Raw genomic sequence first — 16,300 nt, 5'->3', positions numbered from 1 at the left:
GTTTTGTTTTAGGGTCTGTAGCTGCTGTGTGCTTTTTTGAACTTATGTGCCAGGTGTCTCATTTTTATTCTCTTGATTTTTAGCATGTGACTGAATAGGTTTTATGTATAGTTGTCTTTCCTTTGAAATAAATTGTTTATCTAAATTTTTCATGTTCCTTGGCATTTTTTTCTGTCATGTGCCTGATGTTTACCTGGCCTAGGGCCTTCAGTATTACTCTGTAGTGATTCGGGTAGATGAGTTTTTTACTCCCCAACAGATTGATTTATATTCTAGACATTTTTTTTTTTGTTTTAATTATCAGAGTGTAAAGTTTTGTCTGAGAACCTATTTATTCTTGGTTGGCTGGAAAATTAAACTTTCTAGCTGAGTTGAACTTCTGAACTAAAATGCTGAGGCATAGAGGGACAGAAAGCAGAACTGAGTGGGGAAATCAAGAAAAGGAAAGAAGAGAAATTAAGGGAGAATGAAACAGAAAATGGAAACGAGGGAAACTCAGAAAAATAAAATCTGTATCTCAAGAGATTATTCCTTTTCTCTGTCAGAAGAGCTTTGTCAGGAATAGCCAGTGAGACAAGGGAAAGTGTGGGAGCAATAGGGAACGTCCAAATGACTGAGCCCAAGGTAGAAAAACTAACAGTTGAATTTCAGACATGGAAAAGTGTAGAATTTATTCAGCATTTACTTCCTAAATGTAACATTTCACACACCTATTCCCAGTGATAAATTTACTAGACTATAAAAATCACACTTTTGTATAGATTTTTGTTTAATCTGCTGCTGTTACAAATAACACCTGGGATTACTATAATGGAATGGGAAAAATACAGTTTTCTTTCTTTAGTTTATTTTGTGTATTTGATAGTGCTCTTGTGTATATTCAGTTTCACTTGTTTGCATGGGTCTTTCACAAAGCAACAAGGTAGGGAAAGAATCCTTTTTTTAAAATAATGGAATGTGATTGTGAAACCACAGAAATTGGCAGGGACAGGTATAGTGCCTGAAATTCTTGACTAAAATGACTAGTTTTTAAATTGGTGTACCTTTTTTTTCCACACATTCATAGATGATGTCTTTTCAGACGGTTCCTTTCTCCCAGTTCTGAACCATTTGCAGTATGCATTGACTATTGGATCTATAAATTTGTTTTTTTTTCCTAGAAGCAATAGGAAATTTATTTTGTATCTTTACAATTCAGTAGAACCCCATTTATACGTCTCTTCGTTATCTGGCTCTCCGTATTAACCAAACAACCAGTGCACACAGGTCCAGAAGCAGGCAATCTCTCCTGTGGCAGCTAGGTGGTGCTGCAGCCTTGTACTTACCCATTCTCTGGATTATCCGAATTTTTGATTATCTGCTGTGGCTTCTGTCCTAGTTAGATTGGATAAATGGGGTTCTGCTGTATGTGAATTGCATAGAGAGACTGGCTAACATGACACAATTTCCTATTCTTGTCACATTTTTCAAAAGTAATCCATGTTATTTGTCAGATTTAGTCCAGTTATTTCTCTGGATTATAATGAAGTTATGCATTTGTGGCTAACACATGTTTAGTAGTAGCTTTCAGCTGCTCCATTCAAGGATTAGAGGTAGGCACTATACAGAAGCATAGTAAAAAGACAGTCCTTTCATCAAAGAGCTCTGCTCTAAATGTAATCTAATTTTATGATGGCTATACAGGCCCACACAAATACACCCAGTTATCATTTACAAAGCTAGGGGGTTCTTACAAAACCTTATTTAAATAAAAATATTTCCATTTTTTTTAAGTTACATCTTCAACAGTACCACGAACCCAAACATATTATGATGGAGAATATTTACTAGGAAGTGAAATGGACTAGAAACAGGTGATACAGAAAAGTTAATACTATGAATATAATTAAAGTAGTATTATTGTCCTCTATTGGTCTTTGGGGCTGGGACTGTGTATCTGAGGTTTTTACAGTGCCCAAAATGATAGTGCATTAATTCCTGACGAGGGCATTTATATTCTAGCACAATACAGTTAATAGCAACAATAGTATTAGAGTAGTGTCAGCAGGACCCACCAGAGATGGTGGCCCTGTTTGTTTAGTGACTGCAGAAACCAGTGGTAAGAGATAGTCATTGCTGTAAAGATCTTACAATCTATAAAGAAAAAACATACAAAGGGTTGGAGAAAGGGAGAATAATACTTTCTATTTTACACATGACAAACTGAGTCACAGAGATTAAGTGACTTGCCTGTGGTCACAGGAAATCTGTGGCAGAGCTGGCAATTGTATCCAAGTCTTCTAAGACCCAGGCTCGTGCTTTAACCACAAGTCCATCCTCCATTATTTTAACCATTTATACCTCTTATTTTTTTCCACTGCAGCTTGGATAACTTTATGAAAAGCAGCAAATAGTATCATAAATGGTGAAAAATAAATTTAGTTTTTCAAATTTTACTTTTAGTAATCTTAACTGTTAGTAACTGAGGAAGTGGTATTATTTTCTTTAAATTTATATATAGACAACTTCCTTTTAATTTTAAAGTGATATAATTCTGGAAAAAAATCTTGCCACAATGAAGGCTGGTTACAGTATTGTTAAAATTTCAACATTGCTGGGTAACCTATCAACTATATATCCAGGGCCGGCGCTTTCACTAGGCGACCCTAGGCGGTCGCCTACGGTGGCAGGATTTTGGGGGGGGCGGCATTTTGCCGTCTTCGGCAGAAATTTGGCGGCGGGGGGTCCTTCCGCTCCGGATCTTCGGCGGAAATTTGGTGGCAGGTCCTTCGCTCGCTTCGGGACCCGCCGCTAAAGTGCCCCGAAGACGCGGAGCGGAAGGACCCCTGCCGCTGAATGCTCAGAGGAGGAGTGCTGCCGCCTAAAGCTGCAAAAACCTTGGCGCCGCTCCTGCATAAATCCAGTATACAGGATTTCTTCTCAGCTTACTTTGTTTTTCAAAGAAATAAGAGTTTGAAAGATGGAGAAATTCGGCTGTCTGAGTAAGCAGAATGCGGTATTCTTGAATATTTTAATATTCTATTCATAATGAAAGACAAGCCTACACATCTACAAGCAAAAATACAGTTGGCGGATCTAATTGTAGGCCAAGCATCTTTGAAAGTGTCTATCTTAATTTAATCTTTAATGATTGATTCTGAGCAGGTCTCTGAAGATTGTTTTATTACAGATTTATGAATCACTTCTGTTAAAATTGGTTTGGTTCGCTGCAGAGCAACAAGACTTAAGTATTCCTTAGAATCAGCGTCTGTTTTCTGTATGTATTGCTTAATAAAACTTCTTAAATTTGCAGAGCATGGAGAGTATGATCCACAAACTGTAAGACCAGGAAGTAGATACAGTCATGTGCAAGAAGTACAGGAGCGACTTAACTTCCTACGGTTAGTTTCGAGTAACTTAAGTCATTTTCTCTAGAAGGCGAACAAATTCGTAACTTAAACTTCTGAAATGGAAAGAAACAATTATGTTGAACTTTTTGTTTCTTTTGTACAGTTCCAGCTTACTATATGGCATTATCATTTAATTCCAGGTCACCAAGATATCAAAATAAAGTAAAATGCTGGAGTTCCTGAATTTGAAAGCAGACATAGTATTAGAATACCCAAGAGAGTGTTAGGGGCTGTATACAATAAGACATAATCCTTCCCCCACAGAATTTACAATATAGGGCCTTGATTGTGCACTAAAATTTGTGCCGGCACACCGCAGTGCTTGTGTCAAGTCCCATTGACTTAAAGAGGCTCTTTGTGGGTGGTGCATATCAGGTTAGGATCCTGGCTTAGTATTAGACATGTGACAACCACTGAAGATAACAAACGGTGCAGCAATAAACTCTTGGTTACTTAGCCATTAGCATATGCACATAAAATAAACCTTTTAAAATGATTGACTTGCTGTGAGCAAAATGGAAAAAGTGAGTCTTCAGAAGGGATTTAAATAAAGAAAATGTTTGGATTTTATAACAACCCATCTGATAGTTCTTGAATAAAGTAAGAAGACAAAGGATTTAGGAAGAGAATGAAAAATTATTTGCCACAGAATGATACTACTTGAAACTTGTCAAGTTCTTAGTTTGGACATTACAGTATTCTTTCACAGTTTATCTCCCTCAGTATATTTATTTATTGTTATCCTTGTGGATGTATCATTCTTCCATTTGTCTGCTCCTAAATTTTTTTAAACTCATTCTTTAATGCAGATTCATATTACAACTTTGAATTTCACTCAGAACTGATTTTAAATTAAACTAAATAGTATTTTGAGTAATGGTTCCTATTGTATTCCACTGAGGGTGGGTTTACGCATGCGTGCCATGCGTCTGGAGCCAGAGAATTTGAAAGTACTAGTCCATTGGTCCACGCATGAGCCCTTGATTCACTTCATGGTTTCATCCAAGATTATAAAGGGCTGGACAGACCAATTGCGTCCCCAGTTCCTTCTCATCACTGCATGGTCTGAATTCAAGTTGGAGTTGCTAGTGTCCTCTTGTCTGACATACTTTAAAAAAAAAAAAAAAGTTTCAGAATTGTATATAGTTAGCTTGCGTCTACTGTTTTACTTTTTTTTTTTAAACATAGTTTAGTTTTAGTAGGACTGGGAATTCAGGGGAATCTGTTGACTGGTCCCACCAGCTTCCACATGCTGGTACTGGATTATGCCAAAGATTTCAGGTTTCAAGATATGCGCTTCTTGCCGGCATTCGTTTTCAGTCAGCAACTAGCCCTAATGCTGCCTCTACTGCTTGGGAGAAGCCCACATTTTATCCAGGTGCAGTATCTGCTGGTCCTTCCCAAGCCATACCTGAGAAGGCCGGGCTCTCCACCTCAAGAAGCACCTCATGGAAGTCGCCATGAGGCCGAAGTTGGACCCGGGTTAGGGTTATGGACCCTGTGCTGGGGCCTAGTCGGGAGGCAAGGAAGCATGTGTATAAGTATGGCAGTAAGTCTTCCTCCAAAACAAAGAAGGATGATACACCTCCCACAAGTTCCAGCCACGGAGAGGCTGCACGTTCCGGAGCATACAAGCACGACAAGAAATCGCACAGACTGGCAGACCTGCCGGTACAGAGACCTGCATGCACTCAATTTCAGCTATGGAATGGGTACCTTTAATGCTGGGGTGATGGGAGAAAGCACCAGAGCCACATGAGCAGTTTTCCCTAAGGGAACCGAGATCGCCATGCTTTCCTCTGCAAACCGCACCTAGGGAAGTCTGATCTCCTATGTAGGACTTGCCAAAGTCCGGTCATGCTTTCACTCACATTCTCCTGTGGTTTACACGCTTCTGCCGTCTCCAACAGTAGCACCATTGGACCAGGATCTGAGCTCTCATCATTGGAGGATTCTGATGGAGTACAAGGGCCCCCAGTTCCTTACCGCCAATACGAGTATCTGAAAGGATCGCCAGTGGTGTGGCAGTACCCTCTTCTCCACCAACAAGGAAGTCGCTGGTTGCCCTCCCCATGGGGCCCTCTGCAACATATGCCGGATCCGTCTTGCTGGCCCTATTGGGAATTCTGGCCCCAGTACCCACCCTGAGAATGCGCCTGTTTGGTGAGGGAGGCTTTGCCCATCCCTGCTTGTGACGCCCTTGACCAGGCAGTCCAAATTGGTTCTGGAGGACAAACCACTCGGTTGTGTTCCGCCGGAGATAGTGTTTCCTATTGTCCTCTCCAGATGCTGCAGCAACTTCAGCCTCCCCCTTGCTTCCAGATGACTTTCAGCAATTCCAAGAGTTCTTGCAAACAGTGGAAGACTAGCATCATATTCCACTGGAGGAAGTACAAGACAAGCAGTATCAGCTCCTGAATATCCTTCATTTCTCACTACTGAGTAGGGTTGCTCTACTGATCAATGATGCCATTCTCCAACCAGCCTGAACAGTGTGGCAAACCCCGGCCACTTGCAGTCCTACCCCCGAAGGGGCAGACCAGGAGATACTATCAGCAAAGGGGTCGGAGTTTCTTTTTTTATACCTCTACCCAATTTCCTCCAGGTACAAGCAGCAATGGAATGGTCCAGGCAGCAACACCTGTGCTATACCCCCAACAGATGAGGGTAAAATCTTAGACCTTCTGGGAAGCAAGCCTCCAATTTTGTATTTCAAACTACCAGGCCTTGTTGGTCAAATAGGACTTCCTTAACTACGGTAAATTGGAGGACATTATTGAAAAGCTTCCTCAGCAAGATGGAGCATGTTTCCAGTCTGTCCTGGAGTAGGACAAGCTGGTGGCTAGAACAGCACTACAGTCAGCCGTGGATGCTGTAGATCTCATCGCACTCGATGGCCATGGACATAGTCATGCAGAGAGAATCATGGCTGCACTCATCTGGTTTCCCCAGAGAGGTGCAGAATACCACTGAGGGCCTTCCTTTTGATGAATCACACCTGTTTAATCAGAAGACCTATGATTCCCTCCACTCCCTCAGGGATGCCAGAGTCACACTTTGATCGCTGGGTATCTATCCACCTTCCCCAAGTGGAAATTCTGCCGCCTACACAGTAATTCAGGAACCCCCATTTCTTCCACCAGAGGCCAGATGAACCTCCTCGTAATTGCCAGAAGACCCTACGACCCCGCCCTCCAGGCTTACCTTCGCAGTCTTCATCCTCTCATGTTCAAACTGCTCAAACAATATTTTTGCGTGCCACTAGAGAGCTGTCAACCACCATGCCTACTGCCATGCAACCAACCCACCCTTTTTGGGCGTCATCTAGCACTCTTACTACTAGCCTGGACCTCAATAACAGCTGACAAGTTGGTCCTGGATGTCATCCACTATGGCTATATAATCAAGTTCACCATGCTACCTCATCCACATCCCACACCCTTATCCCTTTCCAGGGACCACTCTCACGACAGGATCCTGGCACTGGAAGTAGACCCCTTACTGCAAAAAGGAGGGATAGAGCCCGTTCCTCCGAACTATCAGGGCACGGGGTTCTATTAGACATGGGGCTTGTCTTCACTTCCAGGGTAAGTTTACCTAAGTTACTCTACTCCAACTATGTGAATAATGTAGATGGAGTCGACATAGCTTATGTCGACTTACCCAGGTGTCTTCGTTGTGCTGCGTCAACGGGAGATGCTCTCCCGTCGGCTTCCCTTACTCTTGTCAGAGAGGTGGAGTATCAGGGTTGATCAGAGAGCACTCGGCCATCGATTTAGCAGGTTTTCAGTAGACCCACTAAATTGACCCTGCTGCATTGATTGCAGCAGCATCGATCTCCCTATAGTGAAGACCAGCCCTTACTTTTTGGTACATAAGAAGAAGGGGAGGTGGAGGCCTATCCTGGATCTCCATAACTTCAACTGCTTTATCCACAAGCCCAAGTTTCGCCTTAGCAGCCATCATACCATCTCTGGGAAAAGGCAGGTGGTTTATGGCTCTCAGTATGCAGGACGCCTATTTTCACATAGACATCCATCCAGCCCACAGAAGATTCCTGAGGTTCATGGTGGGCCTTTAGCATTTTCAGTACAGGGTCCTTCCTTTTGGACTCACCACTGCTCCCTGAGTCTTCATCAAAGTTTTCTGTCATAGCAGCCCACCTTCGATGCTCAGGAGTCCTTATTTTCCCCTATCTTGACGATTGGCTGCTAGCAGCATGATACAGAGAATCTCAACTTCCATGTTGCTCTGACTCCTTTCGTCCCTGGAAGTCAGCATCAATATGGAAAAATCAACTCTGATTCCCACGCAGTCCTTAGACTTCATAAGGGTCTCCATCAACTTGGTCATACCCTGATCTTATCTACCAAGGGCACATTCCAGACTCTGCAGGAACTTGTTCTCTGGGTAGTCAACAGTTCGTCTGTCCCAGTCAGAACTTGCTTATCCCTTCTTGGCCACATGGCAGTCTGCACGTACATCACTACCTTTGCACTCTACAGATGTGGCCTCAGAGAGTCTACTTACCTACACGACATGTTATGGACCGTATGCTCACAATCCGTCTCTCTTCCTTCCGGTGGTGGACAGACCCACAGCAGGTCTCTACAGGAATCCCCTTTCTCCCATCCTCCCTGGACAGAACGATCATCAGACACATCTCTCACAGGATGGGGAGCACACATTGAAGAACACATGACACAAGGGACATGGAGACCTTGGGATACCAGGATGCACATCAACATTCTGGAACTCTGGGTGGTACGACAAGTCTGTCAAGCATTTCTATTTTCTATTCACTCCCATCATGTACTTAACAGCAACACCATTGTTTATTACATCAACAAACAAGGGGGCACAAGGTTGACTGCTCTGTGCAGGGAAGTGGTCAATCTATGGGATTGGTGCATTGCCCACAAGATCCTGTTGTCGGCAGCCTATCTTCCAGGGACTCAGAATGTAATTGCAGACTCAGCTGAAGAGTCATTGCTGATCACAAATGGGAGCTTCACAACTCCATAGTAAATGACCTCTTCAGCCAATGGGGGACTCCAACCAGACCCTTTTGCCTCCCACGTCAACAATAAATGCAGCACATACTGCTCAAAGGAGCATGTCGTTATCCTCTGTCAAGGTGATGTTCTCATCCTCTGCTGGTCGGACCAGATCAACTATACCTTCCACTCCTCCCACAAGTCCTCCACAGGATCAGGCAGGAGAGAGCCACTGTCATTCTGATCACCCCGTTCTGGCCATGGCGACTTTGGTTTCCCAATTTCTGCACGTTGGCCCGTCCTTTGTTTTCTCAGAACTGCTTATGCAACACAATAGGATCAAACATCCTGATACACAGATGCATCACCTCAGAACTTGGTATTTGGATAGGCAGCTTCTCTAGAACAGGAGTGTTCATTGGGAGTTCATCCTTTCGAGCAATAGGAAAGAGTCCACGAGATGATTTTATTGGGTCAAGAGGAAACGCTTCACCTCCTGTGCCCAGCAGAATGGACTTTCCCTGGAGGAAGTGGACATTCCTCTTCTTTTGGACTACCTGCTGTCCTTGAAGATGTCGGGACTCGGCCTCAATTCTCTCATGCAGGTTTCAGCGCCTTTCACCCTCCTGTGGAATGACACTCCATATTTACACATGCGTTGACTCTCAGGTTTTGGAAAGGTCTCCTGAGGACTTTACCACCCATACAACCTGTCGCCTCCCAGTTGGACCTTAACCTCGTTCTAGCTGCATTAATGAAACTGCTCTTTGAGCCATTAGCATCATGCTCTGTCCTTCCTTTCCATGAAAGTGACTTTCCTATTGGCTCTTAGTTTGGTGAGAAGGGTAGGTGAACTTGGAGTTATGATGGCAGACCCCCCTTTCACCACGTTTCATAAGGACAAAGTCTCCCTGTGTCTGCACCTCAAGTTTCTACCAAAGGTCATATCCTGGTTTCATCTCAATCAACCCATGCACTTACCTGCTCTCTTTCCAAAGCCTTACACTTCAGTGAAAGAGCGGCACCGTCACTCCCTGTGTCCACAGGGCCATGACTGTCTACCTGCAGAAGACAAGATCTATCAGGAAGTTCCCTAGACTCTCTCTAGCAGGGGTCGGCAACCTATTGCACATGTGCCAATTTTAAATAACACGCGCTGCATGCTGGGGTCCTGCCTGCCGGCACCCAGGCTGGGCGGGGCCGGCAGCCGGGATCCCGGCAGGCAGCAGCATTCCATTAAAAATCCTGCCCGGCCCAGCCTGCTTTTCTCCACCCACCGCTGTCTCCTGTGGGGGCAGGGGGCAGAAGCTTGGTCCTGCTGGCTGCTGCTGCAGGGCAGCCTCAACTGGCAGCCAAGCTCCCTCCTCCCCTGCCTCTTCCCCCCAGCGTGATTGGTTCCTGCACCTCGGCCTCTCCCTCCCTGCGGCCAAACAGCTGATGGCCCTGGAGAGGGAGGGGGAGAAGCGGGGTTGGAGCCGCAGCTGTGCTTGCTGCTCCAGAGAAGAAGCAGAGGTGGGGGCAGGGCCTTGGGGAAGGAGGGTGGAATCAGGGCATATCCCCTCCAGCCCCCTGCCGTCGTCGGCTCAGGGCAGGGGGCTGGGAGCATCCCCATGACTCCAGCCCACACCCCCAGCCCCCTACCCTGACTCCTGAACCCCCCCCACACCCTCTGCCCTGAGCCCTGCACCCCCCTCACACACACTCAGGCCCCTGCCCTGACCCTTGCACCCTCCACACATACCCAGCCCTCCCACACCCACACCCCATGCCCTGACACTTGCACTCCCCACCTCCACCCTGAGCACCAAACTTCTGCACCCACCCCCCCACATTCGCACCTGCACCCCTCATACCAAATGGGAGCTGCCCAGGTAAGCACTCCACATCCAAACCTCCTGCCCCAACCCTGAGCCCCCTCCCTCATTCTAGCTCCTGGCCAGGCCCTACACCCCAACCCCTAGCCTGCTCCTTCACCCCCAGCCCTGTGCTCAGTGCACTCCCACCCTCAGCTCAGTGCAGAGAGAAGAAGAGAATAGACTAAAACCAGGGAGAAGGTAGGTACCCACTCTGTGGGCAGGGCTGAGCAGGGCCAGCAGCCGGGACCCTGGCTGGCAGGAGCTGGCGGACGGAACCCCAGACCGGTAGCGGGCTGAGCTGTTCAGCCCACTGCCGGTCCCGCTCAGCCCGCTGCCGGTCTGGGGTTCTGACACCCAGCCCCTTGCCAGCTGGTGTCCTGGCCGCAGGCCCCGCTCAGCCCGCTGCCAGTCTAGGTGAATGGAACCCCAGGCCGGCAGCAGGCTGAGCGGGCCGGCAGCATAAGATCAGCATTTTAAATGAAGTTTCTTAAACATTTTTGAAAACCTTGTTTACTTTACATTCGACAATAGTTTAGTTATATAATATGTAGACTTATAGCGAGAGACCTTCTAAAAAACATTAAAATGTATTACTGGTATGTGAAACCTTAAATTAAAGTGAATAAATGAAGACTCGGCACACCACTTCTGAAAGGTTGCCGACCCCTGCTCTATAGCTATAGCTGAGAGGATTAAGGGGCCGACAACCTCTACACACAGGATTTCCATGTGGGTGGGATTTCAGGGTGCATTACGTTCTATCAGTTGTCAGGACTGCCTCCACCCCTTGGGGCGAGAGCCCATTCCAGAAGAGCCAAGGCGCTGACTATGGCCATCCTCCACAATGTGTTGCTTCCAGACATATATAGGGCAGCCATGTGGCGTTTAGTACATGCCTTCACAGCACACTACACCTTGGTGCAGAACTACTCTGCAATGGATCTCTCATTCGGCGTGGCTGTCCTCTGTTCAACCATTCCATCCTTTTTCTTGCACTCTCCTCTGAATTAAGTACTGCTGGTTAATCACCCTCAGTGGAATATAACCGGGACCATCACTCGATGAAGAGGCGGTTACTTACCTGTAACTGGAGGTTCTTTGAGATGTGTGGTCCCTATTTATATTCCACTTCTCACTCTCCTTCCCTGCTCTGTGGATCTATTTGATTTGTTGTGCAGAAGGAACTGGAGACACTGTTGGTCCACATTACCCTTTATTGCCTCAGATGAAACCATGAGGCAAAGAAGGGGTGTATGCAGACTAACAGACATGACTATTTTCAAATTCTCTGGCTCCATATACCCACCCTCACTGGAATACAGAGCAGGACCACTCATCCCAGAAAACCTCCAGTTACAGGTAAGTAATCTCTTATTAAATGGTTATTTTATCAAATAGTGGGGGCTAACTCCTGGCCACCAATCTTTAAACAATGATCATTCTGTCATATTCTAATAGTTACATTATATTTTTCTTGAAATTTGGCAATGATTTTATGTATATAATGGAATAATATTGCAGAATTTTATAATTGCATGTCATAATATACTGTAAACACAAGGTTTATGATTTGCATTAATGATTTTGTTACACTTTAGTCCTTTATTTCTTTCACATACAATCAGAGTATATTACAGAGTATATAATTGATTCTTGAAGAGTAAAATCTACTGTGTATTTTCTTGAAATGTTTTTACAAGAATTATTAGGGTTATCTTTCCCTCAGATGTACTGTAAAGTTACAAACTTCTCCAAGACCTTTCTTGGAATTAAAGGATGTATGAAGAGTAATTCTGTCTTATTTTTTGAACTGTGAATCAAGTACTCTAGATTTCACTACAGATTTCAGAGAGGTTTATCAATTTATTGTAATATTAAAGTAAATTTAAAACTTCAAAAAGCCATTTCCCACTCTTTCACTTCCGACCTGCAATCTCATATCGATTACTCAATCCACTGTAATTTTTCATTTCACTGTGTTGCATCCTCCGAATTAAGAGGGCTAAGAATGTTTAAATATTCCAGTAATATGGTCGCTTAAATGTAGTTTTGCTTAATATGGAAAGAAAACTTGAATTTGTATGTCATGCATCATTTGCATAGTAATGACCTTAGCTAAATGTCTTTAGAGAGATAAAAGCTTGTTCAGTACTTTATAGGTAATGCATATTCTTGTCTAATCTAGTTTCCTTACATAGTTAGAATTCTGGGGCCTGCTCCTGCAAACTTTTACTCTAATGAAGACAATGGAACTACTCATGTGAGTGAGGACTGGTCATGTGAGTAAAAGTTTTCAGAATCAGGCCTATAACATACATTATACATACCATATAATATGAAAATAAAAATATATATATTTTGTTTACTGTAATTTTAGTGTCTCTAAAATTTTAAAGATGTCAGTGTTACTAATTGTCTTTGTTTTGCTCAAGATTTTTATTGAAGGATGGTCAACTGTGGCTCTGCGCCCCTCAGGCGAAGCAAATATGGAAGTGTTTAGCCGAAAATGCAGTCTATCTTTGTGATCGTGAAGCCTGTTTTAAGTGGTATTCCAAACTAATGGGCGATGAACCAGATTTGGACCCTGACATTAATAAGGACTTCTTTGAAAATAATGTACTTCAGTTGGATCCTTCCCTGTTAACAGAAAATGGAATGAAATGTTTTGAACGTTTCTTCAAAGCTGTGAACTGTCGAGAAGGGAAGCTAGTAGCGAAAAGACGAGCCTATATGATGGATGACTTGGAATTAATAGGATTAGACTACCTTTGGAGGGTAAGTACGGAAGGGGAAACATGCAAATAGCTTACTACTATGTTTTTGTTAAAAACAAAAATGATTTAAGACTGTAACTGAATCTGTGTAGACTTAGTTTGAAAAACACTTACGTTTTTGTAATTTAACTACATGAAAATTGGCTCTTCTATACTCTTAATACTCTTAAGTTAATTATTTCCCAGGGCTGAACCTTGAACTCAGAATATGACAGAGAAAGAAAGAAAGGAATTAAAAAATTGAGTGTATTTGTGATGTCTGTGCATGTAAGATTAAGGTTTTGCTTGTACCATAAAACCAAACCCATTTGTTTAATTTTTAAAATAATCTTTGACTTGCATTGTTCATTTACCTTATGCTCTCACTCATCAGTGATTTTACTTATGAAATCACCATTTCTTCTAATGGCCAGTAGCGTCTGGGGGTTAGGGGAGAAGATGTATATGTTTCCAGTTAACAGGAAATGGAATCGAATTTTATTTTGAGCATCTGAGAAACTGGCTCATATAATTAGTTGCAGTATTGTGTAAGTAACAAACAGGTATTGCACTCTCCTCTCTGAACAAGGTGATCATTGTTTTAGTCCTTTTACTAAATATGGGACTTATACTCACTACTGCAGATAGATGCAGTCTTTTGGATGAAAGATTAGACATCCCTTTTTGTCCAAAGTTGGTGGTTTCTAGATGCCAGTTGATGATCCCTGATAGTTATTAAATAGAGGACACTGGCGTTATCCACTCCAACTTTCAGCATTCCATTTCTCAAATACCCTTGATGTCTAGTATATAATGGCTGCACTACAGCATTAGCATTAATGTTTCATTTTGTAAAGCACTTGAAGTACCTCGAGTGTAATCCAAACATTTGGGATATGCCCAGTGAAAAAGCGACAGGAGCGCTCTTCACAGCTGTCAGTTGTGGGCAGTAACTTCCTTGGCTCTGCCCTTCTGCCTGGAGCTACTATCTTTCTACTTAGTGGGACCAATTTATGACAGCTTTTCAGCTTCAATTCAGGCCAGTGGCTAGCAATAAGTTTTCAAATATTCAAATTAGGTTCAACACTCCGTTTTCTAGGTTCCGAAGTAAATTTTAAACCTCATCTTAAACGATGGCAAAGATTATCTTGAGTTGAGAGAGGTCTTTAATGGTATTACATTGTTTAATTAAAAAATTAACTTCTTCTCTTAATTGCCCAGAACTCCTAACTAACATAAACACAAAACTTGTAAGTACTGGTACATTTAGACCATTGGAAGGTTAAGATTTAATTGCAGGTAAATAAAAGTTTTTGTGAGCCTCAAACTTCGTTGGTAATGGTGCAACAAGCATGCATAGTCTTTAGAACTAGTGGCACTAGAAACATAGCATGGAGATATTTAAAGAAAATTTTATGCGTCATTCTGTCAGTTTACAAAGCATAATGAGTGTTTTGCAGACACTGGTGAATTCTTTTAAAGCAGTTAATTTGATTGAATCTTAATCTTGATTGGGTTCACATTAGACAGGTAATTTAGTGATTGTACTTTAATTATATACTCTAGTTAGTTTTTTGTTCTGATGAATGAAAATAAATATTTTATCCATGTTCATATGTAGTCCTGTTTTTTGAACTGGATACTAAAGAGTTAAAATGCATTAATACTTTTTGATTGCTTTAGGTTGTGATTCAGGGAAATGATGACATTGCCAGCAGAGCAATAGATCTGCTTAAAGAGATCTATACTAATCTTGGTCCAAGATTACAAGTTAATCAGGTAAAAAATTTTTTTGTATGTAATGTAATATTGAATAAAGATTATTGTAAAATTTAACAACTGTGATATTTTGATAGCTTAAAGTTTTGAAAATATGGCAGTTTCCATCCATGGAACACCCTCTTGGAGAATGCGCTCTTGCCCATGTACAGATTTTAATATGTACAGCATGTTGGTGAACCTACCCTTTAGTTCCTTTTAGCCTTTTGCAGAGATTTAGGGATCTACTTAAGAGTGTTTAAAGATTAAAATTGCCGGCTTTTGAGAAATCATCAAAGTTTAATGCACTTGTTATTTGTCTGTTGTATTTCCATTAGCAAAACAATGGCTCATGCCAAATGCTTAGTTTTGCATTCTGCTGGGATTTGAGGTATGTGATATTTTGTCCAGTGTGTTTGCTGGCTGGGGCTAGGTCATGCCAACGGTGGCTAATACAACCCTTAAATTCATTTCCTTTCTTACATAAGAAAGCATTGCAAAGCTCTCAGAAACGAGCAATCTGAACCAAACTCTGGAGAATCAAATCCTTTCTCTCAAGAGTCCAACGTGCCTATTAGTATGTTTCATTAGAAAGTGAGAGAGACTTGCAAGTTTCTAGAAAGATCAGGGAAAGGATAAACTATTGGGGTTTCTGAAATATCCTTTGTTATCAAGATAGTACTAGTGGGCAGTGTTATTACCAGCTTGCTCATGCATATTGCAACCATGGAGCCAGGGAGGACAGTGCAGTAGTGGAAAGCTTCTGTATCTTTCTTGAATTCAGTAGTTTTAAGTATAAACATTTGAAAACATAATCCCAAAACGTTGAGGACTTTTGTGCCCTTCGGATCACCTCCAACAAGTTTCTTGTATCTAATGTTAGTTGTACTTCTTAACCCACAACCCCTTGCTACACTCCACTTTCCTTTAGTTATTCCATTAAGGATAGAATCATAGAATCATAGAAACATAGAATATCAGAGTTGGAAGGGACCTCAAGAGGTCATCTAGTCCAACCCCCTGCTCAAAGCAGGACCAATTCCCAGCTAAATCATCCCAGCCAGGGCTTTGTCAAGCCGGGCCTTAAAAACCTCCAAGGAAGGAGACTCCACCACCTCCCTAGGTAACGCATTCCAGTGTTTCACCACCCTCCTAGTGAAATAGTTTTTCCTGATGTCCAACCTGGACCTCCCCCACTGCAACTTGAGACCATTGCTCCTTGTTCTGTCATCTGCCACCACTGAGAACAGCCGAGCTCCATCCTCTTTGGAACCCCCCTTCAGGTAGTTGAAGGCTGCTATCAAATCCCCCCTCATTCTTCTCTTCTGGAGACTAAACAATCCCAGTTCTCTCAGCCTCTCCTCATAAGTCATGTGCTCCAGACCCCTAATCATTTTTGTTGCCCTCCGCTGGACTCTTTCCAATTTTTCCACATCCTTCTTGTAGTGTGGGGCCCAAAACTGGACACAGTATTCCAGATGAGGCCTCACCAATGTCGAATAAAGGGGAACGATCACGTTCCTCGATCTGCTGGCAATGCCCCTACT

At 43.0% G+C, this 16,300-nt stretch overlaps 1 protein-coding gene across 4 annotated transcripts in view; it reads left to right on the top strand.

Annotated features, from left to right (window-relative positions):
- USP9X (ubiquitin specific peptidase 9 X-linked) overlaps positions 1-16,300 on the top strand; it is a 222,625-nt gene that overhangs the window by 105,028 nt on the left and 101,297 nt on the right. For all 4 annotated transcript variants that reach the window (XM_034754300.1, XM_034754291.1, XM_034754275.1 and 1 more), the window contains exons 15-17: positions 3,293-3,380; positions 12,675-13,017; positions 14,679-14,774. In XM_034754300.1, coding sequence (XP_034610191.1) covers positions 3,293-3,380; positions 12,675-13,017; positions 14,679-14,774 — 527 coding nt within the window. The remainder of the gene's footprint in view (positions 1-3,292; positions 3,381-12,674; positions 13,018-14,678; positions 14,775-16,300) is intronic.

The sequence above is a fragment of the Trachemys scripta genome, chromosome 1, assembly GCF_013100865.1.
Source record: "Trachemys scripta elegans isolate TJP31775 chromosome 1, CAS_Tse_1.0, whole genome shotgun sequence".
NCBI classification, from domain to species: Eukaryota; Metazoa; Chordata; order Testudines; family Emydidae; genus Trachemys; species Trachemys scripta.
This window is presented reverse-complemented; position numbering and strand designations above follow the sequence as displayed.